This window comes from Cololabis saira, chromosome 3 (genome assembly GCF_033807715.1).
Source record: "Cololabis saira isolate AMF1-May2022 chromosome 3, fColSai1.1, whole genome shotgun sequence".
Lineage (NCBI taxonomy): Eukaryota > Metazoa > Chordata > Actinopteri > Beloniformes > Belonidae > Cololabis > Cololabis saira.
In genome coordinates, this window is record NC_084589.1 from 34,210,213 (window position 1) to 34,220,878 (window position 10,666).

The 10,666-nt window shown below is 36.8% G+C and overlaps 1 protein-coding gene across 1 annotated transcript; it reads right to left on the bottom strand.

Moving 5' to 3' along the window:
• Positions 1–882: 882 nt before the first annotated feature.
• Positions 883–7,680, bottom strand: LOC133440631 (hemicentin-1-like). Its single transcript, XM_061717953.1, has 8 exons — positions 7,641–7,680; positions 6,213–6,290; positions 4,222–4,560; positions 3,503–3,766; positions 3,076–3,384; positions 1,923–2,001; positions 1,435–1,531; positions 883–1,320 (listed from the first exon to the last, which is right to left on the bottom strand). The coding sequence occupies exons 1-8, from the start codon at positions 7,678–7,680 to the stop codon at positions 1,258–1,260; spliced, it is 1,269 nt and encodes a 422-aa protein (XP_061573937.1). The 3' UTR covers positions 883–1,257.
• Between the last annotated feature and the right edge of the window lie 2,986 nt (positions 7,681–10,666).

Here is a 10,666-nt window from a genome sequence, read left to right on the forward strand (position 1 = left end):
AGCTTGCCTTTTCCGTTTGAGGCAGTCTCTGATATCAGGTGTGATGTAGTCTTTATTTTAATTAATATTTTGAGTATGCCATGCTTTCCAACACCTGCAGTCTTACATTTACCATGGTAAATTAATGAAAAATGAATCAAATTTACTTTTAAAGTAAATAAACTGAAAAGACGTTTCATTTTAACATTTCCCCAACATCGAAATGTAATTTGCCTTTTGTCGCCATCTAGTGGTATTTGATGCACTATGCACCTGCAACGTCTGTCGTTGTTTTTACCTCTCTGTCTTTCATGTCAGGAAATATGTGTTTGTATCAACTCAACACACATACCTGACAGATTAACACTACACTATCTGTCAAACCCTGTCTTTGAATTTTTATTTCATTTCTGACGAGTTTTCAGTGATTTAAATCCTGCTAAACTGCTGCTGCCCATTTGACTTTCACCACTGTTAATATCTCAGAACCAACACAATAATATTTTAATTTATGATGACTGATTGCTGAATAACATTTTTTTTAACATGGCACATAATCACTCTGGATTTTTTTATAATCAGCAAATGTTGCAAAGCAGTGCTTGAAAAAAAAGTCTAAAACAAAGAATTACCAATACATTACAAAAAAGATGTGTAATAATCTGAGCTTTATTTTGAAAATCTTTTTTTTTTCCTTTTAGGAATAATTTACATGATTGTCTAGACTTCAACAAAGTGTAGACCCATAGTGTGGAACGAGTCAGGAAGAAATTTGGGTCTGAATCGGTGTAAGATAACTAGAAGAAAACATTAAAAGAAGCATTTTTATCTTTGTCAAAGAAATATAACAAATTTTCATGAACAGAATAAAGACATGAAAAACATAATAAAATAAATTCCATTCTATTTGCATCTAAATATCAAACAAAAAAATCCCAACAACAACAACACAGGCATGGAGCCTTATTATTATTTCGCTTTATTGTATATTATTTAGTACCAAGCCCAAAAAAAGCAGTTATTTAAGTTAGCTAAGCAACCTTTTTTTTAACTTCTCCTCCTCCAGATAGGCACTACCAGCTACACTTCCTGCCTCACATTTTGACTTCTTTCATACAGATCTTCCATCTCCACAGCGTTGGTGACAACATTTCTACAAACAGGCCCTGCTTTACGCTTCTCCTCCTCTAGGATGGGGCCAGCAGATGGATCCGAGTACTTCACATGTGTGATTTTGTTTCTTTTTTTTTTTGCCAGAGTTTGAAAAGGTACTGCTGCTTAGCTGAGAGTTGAAAGCTCAATGTTGTTGTAATAAATGCTGTCGTCAGGTGTGTTCAATACCTACAATTAAAGAGGAAGAGTAAATCATTAACATTTCAACATAGTTTATCTTAACCAGATATTCTGCTAAAACTTGTGTTTTAATTGTAAAGTGTAACACTTAATTCAAAGCACCTCATCTTCTGCTCCTGTCTGACGGTTTCCTGCAGCAGCAGATGTGATGGTTCGATTGGTGATCTGACTCCTGGAGTTATAGTGCTTATTAAGAGCCCTGGAAAATACAGGAGCACGTCAGCCGTGTTTGTATTCCCTGGTTTGGTCCACAGATTGAGGTCGTACGGAAGACAACAAAATATTGAGAGGAGTTTTGATAAGCAAATCCTCATACATTTACAACATTTTGCCCTTACAGTCCTACACACTTAAGAGTATGTCGGTCAAAAAACTTAAACTACTGAATGCATACAATAACAAATAATAATAATAATAATAATAATAATAATGATGATTGATGATGATAATAATAATGATAATAATAATACATAAAAACCTGTATTTACAAAAAGAAATACTGAGTTGATGTTCTGTTCGTAAAACAAATTCTCTCACAATAACCTTGTAGGAGATGTATAACATAGCTGTTTTCACCATTGCTCACCTACCGTATGAAAAACACCAGGACACATCCTAATCCTAACAGAGTGGCGGATTTGATGACCAATACAAGCAACAGCACAGGATCTGAAGTATAAAGTGGAAATTTAGGATTAAAATTTGCATTCAACTCAATAAAGAAAAGTCAAATAATCACATTTGGATATATTGTGGCATGTAAACAAATAACTTAACACTTGTTCTACTACTATGTCATATTGAGAGTTTGTCATAGCATTACAAAACGAACAAAACAAATATCAAAAGTGTAAAACAAGTCCACTTCTTGAACGACAGGAAATAACGTAACCATATAATATTGGTGTTTCTCTCGTTAGATAATATAATCTTAGACATTTGTCATCACTGTGTAAGTCTAGATCAGTGTTTCTCCATCCTGGTCCTCGGGGCCTTCTGTCCTGCAGGTTTCAGATGCTACTCTGAATTAGCTTACCCTGATACGAAAGGCTGTGTTAGGAACAGACCTGTGCACACCTGGGTGACAAGCTGAAGATGACCATTGATTTATATCAGGTGGGTTGATGCAGGGACACCTCTAAAACATGCAGGACAGTGGGCCCCGAGGACCAGGGTAAACAAGCACTAGTCTGGATGATGTTCAGGTAAAACTCAGCATTATCTTATTCTTTACACTGAAACAAGCTCATTTTGCGTTAAACATTATAGACAGAGTTAACTTTTTTTTTGTCTTGGCTATATTTATCACATTGTGTGAAATACTAAGCACAGTTTATTTTTTTGATAAATAAACAAAAACTAGAGTTTTACATTCAACAGGTCTTTACATTCCAATTACATTATTTTTAATGTATGCATAGTTACACAAAGCTGCACTTGTTCTAATCAGATGGCTGATCGAGTCGGAGAATGTCTAAGAAAAGAAAATGTTTACTCAGACTCTTCTAGTCTTGTGAATGTCACGCTCAGACGGCGCTTGAAAGGTAAACTCAAAATGAGGGACCTTCATTGTTGTTGTCTTCCTAGTAAGAAAGTGTGCAATTTCAATTGTTTTTCACTTCTTTGACCAATTATTCTTTAGATTCTAGATTTTATTCAACGTTTCATTTATGGATGGATGCATTTCACATTACAGCTGTTTATTTTTTGATGAATAAACAAAAACTAGAGTTTTCAACAGACCTTTACATTCTGCTGAAATTTGAAGATTATTAATGTTGAACCGAAGACTGGATGTTCCGAGATGGTTGAAGCTGCGGCAGACCAAGGTGGACAGATTTCTCTCCAGTGGCTGATTCACTGTGATGATGCTCCTCACATGTTTGTCATTTGAAGAATCTGTGCTCACGACAAACTTGCCAGATTGATTGACATGTTGTCCATCCAAATACCAATGCAGAGAAGGAGAAGGATTTCCTGTACTTTGACAGGAACAGTTGAGCTGGTCTGCAGTTTTGGTGCAGCCAGATGGGAGCAGGATCTGGGGAGGAACTGTAACAATAGTAGAGAAAAAGGTTAACTGAATCAATGTCAAAAAGTTCTGAAATAAATTAAAACATTTTGACAATAAATGAGGAAAGGCTGGGAAGATGATCACGATCATACATACACTGAACATCTACTTCATAGCTTTCAGAGCGTCCGTCTCCGAGGTCATTTCCAGCTTTACAGAAGAAGAACCTGCTAACAGTTGATGCTTTGATGGTTAAAACACGTCCAGTCCCAATAACAGTCTCCTGGTGTCCATCAGCTCTGTACCAGGTGTAGTTCTTTACTGGAGGGTTGGCATCACTACTGCATGTCAGAGTCACAGCTGTGTTCTCTGGTACTGGACCAGATGGACTGGCAGAAACTCTGGTGTCTTTAGGTGAATCTGAAAAAAGATGCAAGATGCACATTGAAGTTGCATCAATCCTTTAAGAATCCTAAGTGCTGCTTCAGACCGCAGTGACTTTCCACACCTGTGGGGGTGGTAGTCTAGTGGTTACAGAGGTGGGCTTGGGTCTGGAGGACTTTTAGCCCTGGAATGGCAACCAAGATGAACCACCTTGGGCCCCTGAGCAAACCCTTAACCTTAATTGCTCCATGGTGTGTATGTTTCAGATGTAATTTGCTTTGGATAAAAGCGTCTGCTAAATGACAGTAGTAGTTTCACGAGGTTAAATGTGATGTCTTTAATTTTTCAGTTAATGTTATTCTTCTGAGTTGGATAAAATCTTAAAAATACATTTTTAACCAAGATTTCTTGGTTTTTAAAAGCACTTTAATGTTGCCCTTGTCTATTGAAATGTGTCATACAAATAAACTCACCTTGCTTTTTGAACTTACCTTTCACAACAAGATTCACCAGTGTATCTTTAAAAGACCATACCAGGGGATTGGAACATTCCAGTCTGAAGTAATATGTATCAGAGTGATGAGGACACAAGTTATCGAAGGTTGTGGTGCAGTTTTTCTTTGTTACGTCTCCTGTTGTTTTTATAGCTGCCATTAACTTTGAACGACTGGTAGAGGGCTCTTTACTTTCCCATTTTGTTATGCATTTGGAATTCAGGTCCTTTTCAAATTGACTTGGTATCTCAAACACACAGGGGAGAGTCAGAAGGGATCCCGCCATGACTTCCACAGTCTGGGGCACAGAGACACTCCAATCTCCACACCGGACACCTGAAACACAACATAACAAAAAAACAAACAGACTAAAAAAAAAGAAAAAAGCTTTACAGCTGCACACTGGCTGAAATATTCTGTTAATTTCCATTGAATCATTGGAAACATGAGTTCAGCATTATTTTTCTTAATTCCATTTTAAACAAGTGATATATATATATATATATAAAAGCAATACAGTGGCTTTTCAGATAAACTTAAAAAATGTCCCAATTTGATAAATAATGTTGATGTGTGGCATTTATTCAAGTTTAATAGATAGCTGCACATTTATATGATTCCTCAAATAACCTTTGCTCATATTATGGTTGTGTTCAGCTGCTGCAGCGAAGTTATGTCCTAACCCAACTCTTTAAACTGGATTGTCCATATTTGTTAAGAAAGCTCCAACTGACGTAGTTGAACTTTGCAGATTACAGCCTGAAACAAATGCACGCAAAATTATAATTTCATTATTACGATTTTATTATTTTTGCTTGTCAACTTTTCGCTGAAAGATTTTTCCTTTGATTAAATAAACCCTCTTTCCCCCAACTCTTCCTCCACCGCTTGTCGTCACCTCTCTCCGGGTCATCACTCGACAGACGGACAAACACCATAGTGTGACGGTAACTGATTTACTTTAGTAAGGAGTAATGCATTAGAGTATAAGTTACTGACTAAAGTACAGACTTCAAAACACAAAATGTATAAATGTATTTTAGTTCAGTATGAAGGTTGGTGCGCTTAGAGATCTTAAGGATCTAGATTAGAGATTTTAATGATCTAGATTAGATTAGATCCTTCACTTCCAGAGTGGACGGGTTCAGAGTCGGTGTGCGAGGATTCTCTGAAAAGAAGGAGGGGACATTTCTACAGCTTGATAAGTGAGCAGAAATGTTGGTAATTTTCATTTATTGATTAAATTTCTTAGTATGTTATGTACATGCATGTCTGTAAATGGATCTTACAAACATAAACATTTTTTTTGAGAAAACAAATCTACATTTGTGGTGACGATTGCAAATAAATACACTCTAAAACTGGGATGCAGACTTAGATTTTAAGATTAAAAAGCATAAAGTCTCAAAAACGTTTAGAAGTTAACTTTAATCTGCTTTCTTTTGTTGTTTTTATTATTCACCCATCCAATATCTATTCTTGTATATTCCTACTAGGGTCACTGAAGTCTGCTGGAGCCTGTCCAAACTAGCCAAAACGGAAGGGTACACCCTGGACAAGTTGCCAGTTCATTGTAGATCCTTTTTTTTTCTCCTTTATTTTTTTGTTAAATTTCATTCATGTAATTTTTTTGTTTACATCTCAACGCCTTTTTAAAAGCACTTTCATGTTGCCCTTGTGTATGAAATGTGTCATACAAATAAACTCACCTTGCTTTTTGAACTTACCTTTCACAACAAGATTCACCAGTGTATCTTTAAAAGACCATATCAGGTCATTGGGACATTCCAGTCTGAAGTTATATGTATCGGAGTGATGAGGACACAAGTTATCGAAGGTTGTGGTGCAGTTTTTCTTTGTTACGTCTCCTGTTGTTTTTATAGCTGCCATTAACTTTAAACCTCTGGTAGAGGGCTCTTTACTTTCCCATTTTGTTATGCATTTGGAATTCAGGTCATTTTCAAATTGACTCGGTATCTCAAACACACAGGGGAGAGTCAGAAGGGATCCCGCCATGACTTCCACAGTCTCGGGGACAGACACATTCCAGTCTCCACACCGGACACCTGAAACACAACATAACAAAAAAACAAACAGACTAAAAAAAAAGAAAAAAGAAAAAAGCTTTACAGCTGCACACTGGCTGAAATATTCTGTTATCTTCCATTGAATCATTGGAAACATGAGTTCAGCATTATTTTTCTTAATTCCATTTTAAATAAGATATATATATATATATATATATATATATATATATATATATATATATAATTTACACACACACAAACTGTATATAATCATTCAATAACACCAACCAAATTTTTATTCATTTTCATTCTTATTGATGATACCAGTGTTGTACTAGTCACTGAAAAAAAAGAGTTACTAGTTATTTATCTATATTTATTTATCAAGTAACTCACTTACTTTGTGGATTTTTACTTTGTTGATCACTTACACCAAAAAGTAATGTGTTACTGTAAAAAGTAACTTTTGGTTACTTTTTTTTAAAGTATATTCTTAAAAATGCTCCCATTAATGACTTCATTTCAGTGTTGCACAACATCTAATGCAAAGTTCAATTTGCATGCTAGCTTGTCACATAGGTGGAAAAAAGCAATACAGTGGCTTTTCAGATAAACTTAAAAAATGTCCCAATTTGATAAATAATGTTGATGTGTGGCATTTATTCAAGTTTAATAGATAGCTGCACATTTATATGATTCCTCAAATAACCTTTGCTTATATTATGGTTTTGTTCAGCAGCTGCAGCGAAGTTATGTCCTAACCCAACTCTTTAAACTGGATTGTCCATATTTGTTAAGAAAGCTCCAGCTGACGTAGTTGAACTTTGCAGATTACAGCCTGAAACAAATGCACGCAAAATTATAATTTCATTATTACGATTTTATTATTTTTGCTTGTCAACTTTGCGCAGAAAGATCTTTCCTTTGATTAAATAAACCCTCTTTCCCCCAACTCTTCCTCCACCGCTTGTCGTCACCTCTCTCCGGGTCATCACTCGACTGACGGACAAACACCATAGTGTGACGGTAACTGATTTACTTTAGTAAGGAGTAATGCATTAGAGTATAAATTACTGACTAAAGTACAGACTTCAAAACACAAAATGTATAAATGTATTTTAGTTCAGTATGAAGGTTGGTGTGCTTAGAGATCTTAAGGATCTAGATTAGAGATTTTAATGTTCTAGATTAGATTAGATCCCTCAGTGGGGAAATTTGCTTTGTGCAGCAGCAGTACACACAACACACACATGCAGCGGAAGAAGGATGAAAAATTAAAAAATATATAATTACAAAATATAGACAGTAAATACAGTAGAATACAAATAAAAGTAGTGCAGTACGAGAAGAAAAAAAAACAAAACAAATATTAATGGATGTTAAACTCACCCTGCATCAGACAGAGAAGAAAAGACATCTTTGCAGCCATCTTTGCTTTTAAACAAGTCTGTAGTTTACACAAGAAATAGGTCACATGTTTTGTGCATTTTATTTAACAGTAACAGACAAAGTAAAAAAATTAAAAATAAAAAGAATTCCGAATCTTGAAATGATCAAAAGCGTTACCATATAAAAATGCTGTAGCTGTTATAGAGACATTAGGTTAGGATCATTTTCTCCCATAGATTTGTATAAAATATTAAAAGCGTTGATCGGGCCCTTGAACTCATGGCCCAAGCTCCTCAAACCGCCCCTCCCTAAGCATATTAGAAAATAACAACATTCTAAGGTTCTGGAGTACATGACCAAACATTTGCACACATTAATGTTATGGCTAGTCTATTGACATGGAATTACACCATTTTAAACAATTTTCTTTGATTTGGTGTAGGCCTAGGCGATAAACCCAAAAATTACAGATACCAACATTCACTGCGATGACCGACGTCAATTTTCCAACAAGAAACATCTTCTTGTTTGTTTTGACTGTGTGCTGATATGATATTTAAATTCCCTTTTAAGAGGTGTAGAATAGGCCAGAGCAGTGGATAAAACAGAGTGGTGACACTTCCATAGGACTCCGATGTAAACCGCACTTCCGGGTTATGGAGCCTCTATAGTTCCACAAGTGGCGGTGATCCCGTTGGATCCTGTTGATTTCAATGGCCGCACGTCGAGAATCTCCTGAGGTAAGGCGATGAAATATCGACCAATTTTAAGTCATTATGTGTAGTTATTATATCGGAGGCTCTTTTTATGTATGAATTTTTTAAATTTTTAAATTCATACATTTAATAGGCCAAAACATTGCACAGTTTTAAACACTGTGGCAGTAGATCACCGGTTACCACTGAATTAATTACATTGTTAACCTCTGATTAAAAAAAAAAAAAATGACATGTTTATATGGGATGTTGAGTTTAATTATTTTAAAGGTAATCCTGAAAGAGCCTTGTGAAGTTTCTGCTGTTAATAGACTCCACAAGTGGGGTAGCTGTAAATTACATGAGCAGCAAAATAATTTTTTGCCTGTTCCTTTTCTTAGTTTTGTATGTAAGTCATGTTTTCCTGCTTTTTCCAGGGTCTCATTGCTCCAGTGTATCTTTCTTCTGTCTTTCTAATTGTTGAATTTGGTCTCTCTTAAAAATTGATTTGAACTTTTTTTGTATGAAATTGTACTTCTTTATCAATCCTGAATCTATTAGGGCCCGAGCACTTACAGTGCAAAGGCCCTATTGTAACTGTAGGAATTTTTTTTTCCTCGTTTTTTTTTTTTTCTCGTTATTTTTATTTTTCCGACGAAATGAGGGCCTCTTTGCCCCCCTGAACGAGCCCCAAAAGTCACCAAATTTGGCACGCAAGCCAGGCCTGGCAAAAAATTTGATATTTAATGGTTTGCATTAATGGGCGTGGCCTAATGGCTCAACAGCGCCCCCTAGAAAACTTTGTGCCTCAAGCCCCACAATACGGTTTGACATACGTGCAGGAAAATCGGTACACACCTGTATCATGTCGCAACTTAAAGTGACGCCAAGAGACTTTTCTTTAAGTTGCGACATGATACAGGTGTGTAGCGATTTTCGTGCATGTACGTCAAACCATATTGTGGGGCTTGAGGCACGAAGTTTTATCTGTATAGACTAATCAGATGAAGGGGGGGCGCGCTTTTGGCCGTCTATCGTCGCCACGGTAACGCTTTTGACTGAGCAAAGTAATACGCGTGGTCGCAGGATGGAGACGTACATTTTGATGTATAACACACCTGGGTGCACGTTACGGTTCGAGCCGCATTAACTGCCAAAAGAATGGCACAAATTTTGCCAAAATTACACGATTAATTCAAAATGGCCGACTTCCTGTTCGGTTTCGGCCATGGCGCCAAGAGACTTTGCTTTAAGTTGCGACATGATACAGGTGTGTACGTTTTCTAGGGGGCGCTGTTGAGCCATTAAGCCACGCCCATTAATGCAAACCATGAAATATCAAATTTTTTGCCAGGTCTGGCTTGCGTGCAAAATTTGGTGAGTTTTGGGGCATGTTAGTGGGGCAAAAAGGCCCCCTTTCGTCGGAAGAAAAACAAGGATAAAAACAAAAAACGAGGAAAAAAAATCCTACAGATACAATAGGGCCTTCGCACTGTCAGTGCTCGGGCCCTAAAAAAAAAAGAAGCTTGTCAGACCTCACTTTGATTATTATTAAAGGAGCATGAGGCTCCTTTTAAGAAATTAGACTCTCTAGCGCCACCCTTTGCCACGACGGCCGTTGGGGGTATTGCAGCCAACAGTGAAGCCGGCACGGGAGAACGGGGAGAACGTGCATGCAGCGTCATGTGACATCACATCCGCAGCCCAGCGCAGGAAATTCCGGCCCGGAATTGCAGCACATTTTGCAGCACACAGCCTGTTCAAGGCAAAGGAGAGATACACTAGAGGGCTCATTCATTTGGGTTTGGAACGCTTCATCTGACATTATTACTAGAAAACTTAAAACGTATACAGATTTTTTTCATAAATCCTGCCTCAATCCGGCCTCAAGCTCCTTTAACATTTCGGATTGACTGAGAGCACTGCAGTTGTTAAATAATAAAATGAAACCTCAAAAATACAACTTGCCTAATAAATTGTGCACACAGTGTAGATGAATACTTTGTAGTGGTGTGTATATTTAATTGACACTTTTATTCTGTTGCCATTGATGTATATATAGACATTAAGATAGTGAATGCTCGGATGCTAGATTACTTTTTCTCACTCTTCTTTCTGTTTCCCACTTGTTTGGTTGATGTGCACAGAGGATATTGCTAGAGGATATTGTAATAAAGCCAACTTTTACACCAGATACGCCTCTTTTTTTCAAATTGTTCCCCTTTGGAGAAGTCAGAGTGGGTCAAACACTACACTGATTACATACTAAAGGTTTAAGGGTCCGTCCTGCCCCTTAGCAGGCACGTCAGGCACTTTTCAGAGTATTCTAAT

Bases quoted from the DNA above. Each gene is read 5' to 3' on its own strand.
- LOC133440631 (XM_061717953.1), bottom strand. From the start codon at position 7,680: ATGGCTGCAAAGATGTCTTTTCTTCTCTGTCTGATGCAGG. The intron at 6,291-7,640 runs GTGAGTTTAACA...GTTGTGTTTCAG, and splicing joins TCTTCTCTGTCTGATGCAGG to GTGTCCGGTGTGGAGACTGG. The intron at 1,321-1,434 runs GTGCTTTGAATT...CTTTAATTGTAG, and splicing joins AGACAGGAGCAGAAGATGAG to GTATTGAACACACCTGACGA.